Here is a 12589-nt window from a genome sequence, read left to right on the forward strand (position 1 = left end):
ACTGGACCCCACCCAGTTTAGGTTCATGAAGGGCCGATCTTGTCTCCTGAACCTGATTGACTTCTTCGAACCAGTCTCCAGAGCTGTGGACGAGGGTAAATAGTCCACACAGCCTATCAGGACCTCACCAAGGCCTTTGACACCATCCCCCACTCTGGAATCATAGATAAACTTAATAAGCTGGGCATTAATCCCTACATTACTCGATGGGTTGCCAACTGGCTTACTGACAGAACCCACACTGTAAAAGTAGCTGACTCCAGCTCCAGACAAGTGACAAGTGGAGTACCTCAGGGTTCAGTCCTGGGACCACTCTTGTTTAGCATCTACTTCTCTGAAGTACAGGCCAACACTAAGGGACTCTGGCTAACAAAGGTCGCAGATGACTGCAAACTGGGAGCCATTATTGTATCTCCAAATGATGTTGATACTCTACAAAAGGGCCTTACAGAAACAGATGCTTGGTGCCAGAGCCATGGGCTCAATGCCAAGAAATGTATAGTTATCCCCTTTGAGAACAAACATGTACCCGTGAATTACCACATAGGTGGCAGTACACTAAACACCGAAAGTGTGATAAGAGATGTAGGGGCACAGGTGGACAATGGTCTCACCTTCAATAACCACATCGCCACAACAGTCAGGAAATCTTTCTGTGTGGCACACCTCATCACTAAGGGCTTTAAATCCAGAAAAAAGGAGGTCATTGTCCCACTGTACTCATCCCTCATTAGACCCATTATAGAATACAACGCCCCATTTGGTATGTATCTCTGCAACAACTGGAAAGCCCGCAGAAATACCTCACTAAAAGAATCACAGGCCTAAAGCAGATGCCCTATGCTGACTGCCTTAAACAACTCCAGCTATACTCTGTCACTTATCGTCCACTCTGAGGCGATCTCTGCTTAACATACAAGGCCATGTCAAGCCCAGAGCTGTTGGAGATGCTACACTTAAAGAAATCCCAATCCCTCAGAGCCACACGCTCCAGGGATCTAAACCTTGTCATCACAATAAACAAAACATGCTGGAGAGATAGGTTCCTGACCCAGAGACTCCCCAGACTCTGGAATAGACTGCCCATACATGTCAAGCAGAGCGCCTCTTTGGCCCTCTTCAAAAGGAACCTTGATGATTGGATGGGAGAAAGGAAATTCACCCTGGGGATCACGTCAGTCACCCTGCTAGACAGGGGTCCAGGGAAGTAAATAGTGTGGGAAGAAACAGCCATTGAATTGTTATGGCTAGGCTTGTATAGGCCCTAGGGCCGACAGCCTAGTACCAACCTCTGGTATGCCAGGCTACCTTTTTATCTTTGAATCCATGCTTTTTATCAGTGTGTAAAATATAAAGTCTTACTTCAGAAAGGAGAATTTCAGCAGTGACAGCATTTTGTCTTTAATATTGTACCTTTCATCAGAAATTCTGTTTGTGCAAAATTTATCATGAGTGCCTTTGCCTCATGTGTTCCTTTTACCGCTTCATTTCAGAAGATATACCGATGTCAGACATATGCAAAAAAATTCAGTCCTCTATCAGCAGTTTAAACTCGCAGTTCCTTATTATCACTTGGAGACATTTGGATGTACTTTTTCTGCTAATACCTAAAATCAAGATATTTTGTATAGTATTTCATTGTCCTTGTCTTCACACTTTCTTGGGTTCTACAGCTCATCCACTGGCAGTTGGCTGGATCTGTTTTTTTTCACTTCCCTGAGCATTGATTTGATGCAACCAAGGGACTGCAATTGGTTACCTGAGTAATGTATACAGATGTAAGGTAATAGCATGGGGTTCACAATGCTGGATTCTTCTGCCACTGGAAGAAGTAGCAAATTGTTTTGGCTATGTATTTTGATACATTTAATTTTGTTTTCTGTGGGGGTTTTGGAATAGAATAATTTTTTTTCTGAGTGACATGTGAATAAAATGTTATTACTTTATTTTCAAATGTTTTATGAAGTTTTATACATTGTAGCTTGACAGACTTTTATAACAGGCGTTTTTTTAACAGAAGGACCTGCGCATATGTAATGGATAGAAGTAAGTCTGACTCCTTTTGTTCTTCTTTATATTTGCCATCGTCATCAACCCTATATTTTTCCCATTTCTGCGGGGGGGGGTTGCATCAAATGTCACTTCTCACTTAATTCAGAGACACTGTCCTACCATCTTCAGTAGTCATGCCCACCTGTCAAAAGTTTTCCTTTTGTCTTGACCAGAAATCCTTGTCTGCTCTTACTTTCTTCCTATCTCTCCCAAATCTACTTTACAAATTCTTTGTCTGCTTTTTTGCCCATATGACAGTACTAATGAAATCTCTTTCTCTTTGACCTTCTTTGCAACTGGGACTCCTTTGCCTTCTACTCTGATGTCTTTATTTCTTTGTCTATCCCACATTAAGTGTCCTCCTACCCATATCAGGCATTTGATCTCCATCACTTCAAGCTTATTCAGTTGCTGTCTTCATTATCCAGGTTTATGCGCCAAACAGAAGAATTTTTCACACCAATGTTTTCTACATCTCCCTTTTCAGTTTCTTTGGCATTCTTTTGTCACATACTTACCCTGACACATTGTGCTAGTTGAGTACAGCATCTCTGATTCTAATTTTGATGTCACCCTTCAGACTTCTGTTCTCAGCTACACCTCCTCCTTGAAGCTGTTGACTTGTCCCCTAATGTACTTAGCATCTTGATCAAATGTAAGTTTATCTGAGCCTGCCTGTTTCCCCAGCTTCATTTTCCTTAGTGTGCTTCATACTTCTTCTAAGGTATGCTCTCCTTCCTCTTTCATTGTAAGCTCTGTGAGTAGCAGTGCGGCTTATTTGGGGTTTTCTTCATTCAAAATCTTCTTGAAGTACTCCTTTCATCTGCTCGTGATGTGATCTAGACTGATGAGTAGCTTTTTGCTGGCATTATAAATGCCTGGCCCTCAATATCCTGTTTGGATGCAGGATATCATTATTCTTTCAGGAAAACTTGAGTAGGCTTAGAAAGGCCCCCAGGGCATTAGCCTAGTAACAGTTTATGAATTTATGAATCCATTATAAATTGCATCTGTCAACTATCTTCTTTATCTTTATGTTTCTTCTTTACAGTCTGGTAGAGCTTCTTTATTCCATCCGCTAAGTCACTTTTTAGAAGCTGCTAGAGTTTTTTTGTATTGCAGCTGCTGTCATCATCTTTTTGTTATTAAACTAGTACTTCTTGTTAGTCTACACCATCTTTACTGTCTTTCAGTTCTTCTTGCATTGCTTCTTTCTTTTTGAGAAATTAATGGAGTTTTGCAATCTGCCATCGACTTTTCTATGGACCTTATTTCCATACATTGCTCAATCACATATGTTTATCATCTTCACACATGCTGTTTTGAGATGTTGCCATTCTTCTCTGGCTCAAAATATTTCTTCTAATTCCTGACGTGCTAGATCACTATTTTGTTGAAGTCCTGTATTTTCTCTCCAGTCAACTTCCACGTGTTCTGCCTAATCTGTGTTGACATTAGTACCTTCTGTAACAGATACTTGATGCAGTTTGTGGCCACCAGTGGGTCATGCTTGGAGCTGACAGTTTCAGTAAAGATGACTTTGACCCCTGTGCTTTTTCTTTACTAGCAGTCTCTATATCTGAGTTACCTGCTGGCCACTCTTGTATGTAATTTTGTGGCTGTCTCTTCTGGACACCATGTGTTGGCCACCCTTAAGGCTTTTGCTCGACTGAAATCTAGCTCTCCATTATTTCTGTTGTTCCAACCATGTGGACCCAGGCAGTTGTCATATCTTGTTCTGGCTGTCTGTCCCAATATGATCATTCAGGTCCTCTGTTATTAAGATCATCTCATTTTGTCCCACTTTATTGAGGAGGTCCTGCAACTGTTACAAGAATGCCCTCTTGTCCTTGCTGCCTCCTCATCTCCTAGATAAAGAGAATGTCCACACTTATGTTTACCATCATGTCATCGACTTCCAAACTGCATCCTGACAGTGAACATGTATTCAGTGCAAGAGTTATTGCAGAGTGATTGCTGTAATGCCCAACTTTCATTCAACCCAGTCTGGGCCACTGGATACTGGCATGCAGGAGCTTACTGACACAGGGCTGCTGGGCTTTATGGCATACACACAGTGACCAGTAGGGGTGTATAGAACTCACCCTTCATTTGCATAGATCAGTGGCATAGGTTGGAGTAGACCTGGTCCTCAATCCACTTAGCACTGACAAATATTCATGATCCTTTTTGGTGATGTTGGTGAACATGACTAAGTCAATCAGAGCCTGTTTTTATACCACAAAGTTTCTTGCTTTGCTGTGTGAAGTTAGTACTCCATGTTCTCCTGCCTAGCGAATGCTATCTATGCTCCCCAGTCGGGACGTGTCCTCTTCTTGTGGGAACCCTTTTCACTGACTGGAAATTCTAGCATGTTCAGCCTCCAAATTGTGTGTGTGTGTGTGTGTGTGTGTGTGTGTGTGTGTGTGTGTGTGTGTGTGTGTGTGTGTGTGTGTGTGCGTGTGTGTGTGCGTGTGTGTGCGTGCGTGCGTGTGTGTGTGTGTACTCACTCACATGTGTATATGTGGGTATTGGTTGTGCAGGTTGATAAAGTCATTTATAAGTTCATATCCTTGCCTGTTGGAATTTTGAGGATTGGGTTGAGAATAGAGCTTTGCTGCCATTTGGTTGGTGCCTTAGCCGTGCTAATTCTTGAATACCACTAAGTCTACAAGAATGATCCAAGTTGCATATTTTAATAAACTACAGAGTCTTATTGATGATCAGTAAATTCTCTTTCCCTAAATAGAAAAGCCTTTACTTGGAAGGCCAAGATGCTTTTGTCATTATGCAGTTTGCTTGGTAACAGTGGTTGTAGTGGATTGAACAGTAATGGGGGTAGTCTGTATTGAATTCTGGGCACAAGTATGCTAGGATAGGATCAAAGAAAAAAGGGATAAATCAAAACTCCAAAGACCATTAAAATGTATTTGTATTTTTTTCCTCCTTAGCATACAAAGCTATCCTAAGCCAACCATTGAAGACAGTTCGAGACATTCTAATAAGTCAGACTGCTCATATATTAGCATGCTACAGAAAACACTGTGCCAGTCCCTCTGCTGCCAGTCAGGTCAGTAATATGAGAAATTGGCATTATTTGTATTTATCAGTGCATTTTATTGCTTAGAAAATTAAATTGTATGCCTCTTGATAACCGTACTTTTAGTAATCATTTAAAACTATCATCCCACTGGTGTACTCATGTAATTGCTGGCAATTTACACAAATGCATGTGCGATTAAAGATAAGGGTGCACAGCTAAACATCAGTGCTCTTATGATAAGGGCGCACAGCTAAACATCAGTGCTCTTATGATAAGGGCCCACAGCTAAACATCAGTGCTCTTATGATAAGGGCCTACAGCTAAACATCAGTACTCTTATGATAAGGGCGCACAGCTAAACATCAGTGCTCTTATGATAAGGGCGCACAGCTAAGCATCAGTGCTCTTATGATAAGGGCGCACAGCTAAACATCAGTGCCCTTATGATAAGGGCGCACAGCTAAACATCAGTGCCCTTATGATAAGGGCCACAGCTAAACATCTGTGCTGTTATGCTAAGGGCACACAGCTAAACATCAGTGCTCTTATGATAAGGGTGCACAGCTAAACATCAGTGTTCTTATGATAAGGGCACACATCTAAATATCTGTGCTCTTATGATAAGGGCGCACAGCTAAACATCAGTGCTCTTATGATAAGGGCCCACAGCTAAACATCAGTGCTCTTATGATATGGGCGCACAGCTAAACATCAGTGCTCTTATGATAAGGGCGCACAGCTAAACATCAGTGCTCTTATGCTTATCAAGGTCATCATCAGTCCAGAGATGACCTCACTAAGAACATGCAGTCACCAGAGAGACAATTGCAGCTCTGAGGTGGAGATACTAGCATTGTGTGTTTTATATGCATCTTTTACAGAATGTTTTAAAAATGCAACAAAATCCTTTCAGAATTAATGCTCTTAATAAATTGTCTAACTCTAGTGTGTCAGCAAGTTTCCCTTCAGGTGGTATGTGTATGCATTTGAGTGTGTGTGTGTGTGTGTGTGTGTGTGTGTGTGTGTGTGTGTGTGTGTGTGTGTGTGTGTGCTTTACCATATTCCTGGAAGCATCTTCATGCATACTTATTACCAGTGGCCCAGCCAGTGATCCGCTGCCACACCAATTACATGGTCTACAAACACTTGTGTGATTTCTAATTGTACACAGGAAAGGGACAGCCACAGGGAACATTTCCACAGGTTAAAAGATGTGTTACACTCCCTGGATTAGTGCAGGATGATGATGTTGGATTTACAATGAGGTACATTATGTCCATTTGATGCTAGGTCTCTTTTCTCCTGTGAGGCAGGAATGTGCAGTGACATATGAAACACTTATACTGATGTCTGATTTGACTCCAGAAACTATATGCACTGTTTGTTTTTACGTAGGGTCAGGAAACATAAAAATGCAAAGCAGCCAAGAACAAATGCCTCCCCCTATTTGAGGAGAAAAACAGGCTATGGAAAATCTATCTTCTACTCAGTTTGCCCTTTAATGCTAAGGATTATTTCCAAACATGCATCTAACCAGCAGTTAAAGCAGTAAACTTCTGCAGCAGAGAGAGATTCTGAAAAAAGATAATGAAATTGCAGTAGTGTTAATGCAGAGAACGTAGTGGTAATATGGGAAAAGGACAACAAAATAGTTCAAAGCACATTATTTGTTGGAAAGTACTATACTAAAGGGGAAAGTTAGAATTTCAAAGCGAATGAGGAAAATCCAGTCAAGTTATTTTCTTCAACCTACCTCTTGGATTTTAGCATCAATAAGTAAGTTCCTGAAAGTCCTTGCATGGTGAGACGTCCCTGAAAAAGGACTTTCAACAAGTTTTATCCTCTCTTTATGAATTATCACTAAAATTGGCAATTTTCCAGTAAAATTGTACACACTTCAGGAAAATAGTATAAACCAAAAAAAGAGATGATTGATAAACATAACTCTCATATTAAAGTAGAATCCATTTTAAATTAAATAGATGGGAAAATAAGAGAAGGAGAAAATCAGTCAGAATTTTTATTGAAGAAGGATAATTGGTTAATTAATAAGACTGAAGATCTCAAAATCAGAGAAAGATGTAACTTGAGAATATTTGTAATGTCAAAAACAAACTGAAGTGATGGTGTCTTTTAACATCTTTGATTCCTCAGCTCTTTGATTTACAAGAAGGCTTTTCATATGGAATTAAAAGGGATCAAAGAGCTGTAGGCAAACCTATTCCTATGAATTCTTTTCCATCTCTCGGTCAATTGTGGAGAGATTTCTTTCTTTCTTATTCAAGGAATTAGAATTAAAAACATTGTGGACTAAAGCTCCTTTAAAAATCGGCTCCCACAACGTAAGATTTGATAATGATTGTGCAGCCAGGACTTTATGAAAGCATTAAAACAAAGTAACATAAAAGTCCAGTTACTCTGTCCTGCAGGAATAAAAATCTTTCATGCATCAAAAAAAGAATATTCACTACTTTGGAGGCTGTTAACAACTTCATCAAGAGCAATAATTTGCTACCTTCTTTCTAGGACACGGATTGGTCAGTAATTATGAAAAGATCTCCAGTATAGAAATAGATGGTTTGAAGTAACTACTACTTCAGTATCATCAAAAGAAAAACAGGTGATTTAATAATCACTATAAATATTAATGAAAAAATGGGGACTTTATGTTCTTCACAAAGGTGAATGTATATTCTGCTCTATTTAACGAGATATAGAGGAACAGCTTAATTTAATAGGGAAGTACCATAGGAAATTCTTCTGGGTCTGTTTTGTTTGTTTCACAAATACTGAAGGCGAGATACAATTTTTAAATGTATTAATATGGTTTATGATTCTGAACTAATCTTACATGAATTCTAATCTAATTTAATTTCATTTACTTACAGTCTTAGAATTTGTGTTTTTTTTGTCTGTCATAGGATTTGAACTTTATTTAAAATGGTAGTATGCTTTTATATCATTCTTTTGAAAATTATACATTACCATAATATCAAAAGAATTGTAGGCTTTTGAATTTTTTGATTTATAGTTACACTTAATTTTAAAATGTATTTGTTATTAGCTAAATAACCGTCTCATGCAACATAAATGATCTTTAGCGGTGATGCTTGTTTTCTTGTTCTCAGGATTCCTCTGCTTCCCACCAATAGAATGTCTTGCAGAGCTGAGCATTTCTTGTAAGCAAGACTTACTGTTGGAGTCCAGTAGGTCAGAAACCACATTGGCCATGTTATTTAAAAAGGAAAGCAAGTATCTAGTGATGTGCTTTTAATAGTGATGGCTGTAAAAGACAGGGCAGCTGATGAGTAAACTTTTTGCCATATCTGTCTTTGGCCCTACTGTCTTTTTCATTAGGGAGAGCATTGGTGGATGACAGCAGTTTAGACACTCTGGATCTAAAGAGAGAACAGAAGGATCAAATGAATGTTTTTCTATGGGTACTTGTGAGATTCAGGTACTTTATAAAATCTGTCTAGTTTTCTAGGGGTAGAGGGTTGGGAATTTGGAGCCAGAGAAGTTGATATAAAAGTATCTTCCAGAGCTTCTAAAATGGATGGCATAGCAAAGAGTTTAGGCACATACATGTTTAGGAGGTCATACTCCATTTATTTGTGAATCAGGTATCTTGTCCTCCCATTTAAAATATTATTTCAGCTTATAAAAAGTGCTCCCAAAATTGAGCTCTTCATGGCATGAGTCAGAAGAGACGTTGTGAGCTGCCCATGATTCAGAGTTTGAAGATGAATGTATTTGTGAGGCATAATGAAGGTCCTCAGGCTCTTAGTCAAAATTTATTTTCCTCAGAGGGTGAATCTTAATTCCTCTTATGAGGTGCAGAAGTGGGGGGGGGGTTGTTAAGATTGAAATACCACAACAGTTTTAATCTATCCTTGGGAGAAATTACAGAATTAAAAATTATAGGGATGTCATTGTCCATCTTGTCAGCCCTCATTAGGATGACACATGCAACAACTGGAACACCCAAGAGATAACTTATCAAAAGGATACAAGGCCTAAACAACATATCTTACATGGACTGACTCAAAGCCCTGTCACTATATGTACTTGGTATCCTACAGACTGCTCAGAGGTGACCTGTGTCTGGCATAGAAGACATCCTCCAACCCAATACTGGTACATTTAATGAATATCAGCAAGTCAAATATCATCAGAAATACTTGTTCTAGGGATTTAAACCTCTTCTGCAAGATCAACAGAGTAGTTTGGAGGAAGAGATATAACTCACTCGGGATATCTCTGCACATCCTCATAAGACAAAGTTCATCCCTGTCCAAATTCAAGCAAAGCTTGGATCTGTGGATGGGAAACCGAAAATTTGACCCAGAACTACCCCCTGTACTACAAATGGACAGAGGCAGCTCCTAAATGCTTTATTCCATACATGGGGTCCCCTGAAGTTATCTATGGTATGATCACAGTTATTCTCATTAGTTGTAATGGGATAGGTTAATTAGACCACAAAAAGGGAAATTGGCTAGGCTTAAAATGGCCCACAAGGGCAGCTAGCCTACTACTTACCCATGAAACCTATTATACCATTCTTCCTTTGGGTCTTTTAGGGAAGGAGACAGTGGAGTACCAGGAGAAACATGTTTTGATTTTTTTTTTTTTTTTGGTCTCTTTTTCTTAGGACTTTTTTATAAAAATAGTATGCAGAGGAGAGTCAGCAGAAAGTACCTACATAAGACCTACTGAGATTACTTCTCTGAGACAGAGAAGAGAGAATCGGCCTTGGTTCTACCTTAGAGGCCAAATGAGTCATCCATTCAGTCAGTTTTGATGTGCTAAGCCCCTGCTCCGTGTCTATTTGCTGAGGATTTCCTACAGCAGACGCAGGTACAATACTCTGTGACAGGGCAGATCAGTTGCCCCAAAAGAGATATCTGATTCCATCTGACTGAAAGAAGCAGACTTCTCTGAAAACTTAGCTTCTTCGATTTTTTAATTTTCTTTTTTAGGCTAAAGGGGAGGGTGTCTAAGGCAGAGGACTCAGAAGCCATCTTGACACAAGCTAAAGCTCAAAGCCACTTATTCTCAATATGCTGATTAAAAGGCTTGTGCAGCTTCTAATGGTTTTAGTTACAAAGGACTGATAAATGTAATCGCCTCTGTAATCCTGTTCAAGGCCTAACCAAAAAAAAAAAACAACACAGAGTGTTTGTCTTTATAAGGAATTTTACAACCACAATGACATTTCCCCTTTTAACCTGACAAAATAGTTTTTCACACACACACACACAAAAGTGAGGAGGAAGTATCCCCATTGGGATACTTATCTGCCAAGAAACAATTGTTGCTAGAGCTGACTGTATGGTAAACAGACAACAGCATTGATAAAGTCTTCATTTTCAGTTTGTTGGCAAGAAAGTTCAGAGAATTTTCTTGCTTGTGCGTTCCTCAAGTACTACCATGCAGTGTCATTCATATGTCTGACATATGGCGCATGAGGCAGGTACCCAAGCTTTTGTAAACTATTCAGAGGTATACCCCATAAGGGATCAATGCTACACCAGTGATCTAGTGAAGAGCATCAGGTATTTACGTACATATTGAATCATATGTAGTATGAAGAGTAGGGCATATATGGGTTGCAGTATATACAGTAATGTATATATTACACAGAATATGGAGTATCACTGCTGTAAAAGAGAGAGGGAAGATTAAACACTGAAAGTTACGAAGAGGATGTAAGTCTAGTGTTAATGTTATAGGAGGATAATGGAAGGGAGAATGAAAGGGGATGGTTGGGAAGGAGGTGTTAGAAAAGTTATAATTGAAGTAAGGCTTTCTGTGGTAATTATTGTAGTTTTTTGTGTAACATCTTTAATGAGTTATGAGAATAATCCATGTGTTCAGTTTATACAATTGTAGTTCCAAATATTATTTAAATATTGTTTTAATTTTACACTAAAGTTTGCAGTGTTAGACTGTGATCCAGTGTCTGTAGGGACAGAATTCCAAACTTTCCTATCAAGGATTAATAACAGAGTATAGGTAAAAGGAAAGGGATAGGAGAAAGAGTTCTGACAGAGCTTTTTGTTGAGTCTAGATCAGAAGCTACTATTAAAAAAGGATAATTAGTATAAAATATGTTGTGTGATAAGAGTCAGTCAGAGGAAATTAGAAAAGATTGGGAAGCTTGAACGGAAAGGCAGTTTACAAAGAAGGAACAATGGGAAGGAATTTGTAATGTTCCAAAGTGTGCAACAAATGCCAGTAGGTTTAGGATTTTTGCATTGAAGTGTTTGTGTAGGTATTTGTATATCTCATTTACAATTCAGAGGATTTTTCTTCAGATAGATAACAAACGCTAGAGGTATGAAGGTGATGAGAAAGATAGTTTGAAATATGTTTTTTGGGAACTTAATGAGATGGAAGAGTTTAAGAAATCCCTGCAGAGTACTTTGCCGAAAATGATGAGGAACAAATGGTTGTAACTAAGGAAATTAATCTTTTGAGAAGAGGTATAGAATCTGAATTGCCAAGATATAGTAAGACCTTACCGAGCTTAATGTTATTGGCTGCAAAAAAATAAATTACTAGAAATAGAATTTAAAATATAACTAACTGTAATTGAAGTACTGTATACAATAAAAGATAAAAGCTCTGAAAGTGTGGTCTGTAGTGTGGGAAGGAGGGCATTTCAGATAAATGGAATTTATGAGAACAGTATATGCAGAATAATGTTCAGGAGGAGGAGTGAGATTTAAGGTAAAGCAGGAACGGATAAACTTAAGTAATGTAGGAGTAAATGAAAATTGTTAAAGAAAACATATGTATGCTACATAATATTAGCAATGGAAAGGGCTGTTTTGGTTTATTCTCTTTCTTTTAATGTAAGTGTACCTATGTATGTGATGATTTAAAAGGTGTTAAAAAAAGAATGGCAGAGTTTAGAATAGAGAGAATCATGATAATAAAAATGTTTTGAAGTTGTAGCCAACCAGTTTGATGCAGTGCATGGTAGTGATGCGCCCTTTGGGTAGGTTTTCTGCAGTTTTTAATATATTCAGAGAATAAGCCCAGCGGAGTAAATGCTCAGCGGTGCAAAAATTCAAAATTGAATAAAATAAAATAAAATCAATAACCGCTGAGCAAAGCAATGAAGGGTACTAATAGTTCCAAGCTCAAGTAACGTTTCAAACATCAATGACTGATAATCCAAGGATGAGCAAAGCGTGTAAAAAATCAGGTTTATTTTAACATAAAAAGGTAAGCGCTTTCGCAAACATAGCTTCTTCAGACCTTATGACAAATAACATTAAAAAATACTGATTTAAATATGCAAAAAGGCGCCAAAATCACAAATATCCCTTAAAGAGACAAAACTAGTTTCAAGAATCCATTTAAAATAATAATATTAGTACATACTGATGGAATATTGAAACCATGTAGGTAATAATACTACTATACAATCAATAAAATACATAAAAATAGGAATAAAAATAAAAATAAAAAGTACAAACACTA

At 38.4% G+C, this 12589-nt stretch overlaps 1 protein-coding gene across 1 annotated transcript in view; it reads left to right on the forward strand.

Annotated features, from left to right (window-relative positions):
- Window positions 1-12589, forward strand: part of SEC24D (SEC24 homolog D, COPII coat complex component) — an 866900-nt gene that overhangs the window by 762140 nt on the left and 92171 nt on the right. Inside the window, exon 19 of the mRNA XM_044061657.1 lies at window positions 5004-5122. Coding sequence (XP_043917592.1) covers window positions 5004-5122 — 119 coding nt within the window. The remainder of the gene's footprint in view (window positions 1-5003; window positions 5123-12589) is intronic.

The sequence above is a fragment of the Protopterus annectens genome, chromosome 2.part0, assembly GCF_019279795.1.
Source record: "Protopterus annectens isolate FY-2018-M chromosome 2.part0, PAN1.0, whole genome shotgun sequence".
In the NCBI taxonomy this organism is placed as follows: Eukaryota; Metazoa; Chordata; order Ceratodontiformes; family Protopteridae; genus Protopterus; species Protopterus annectens.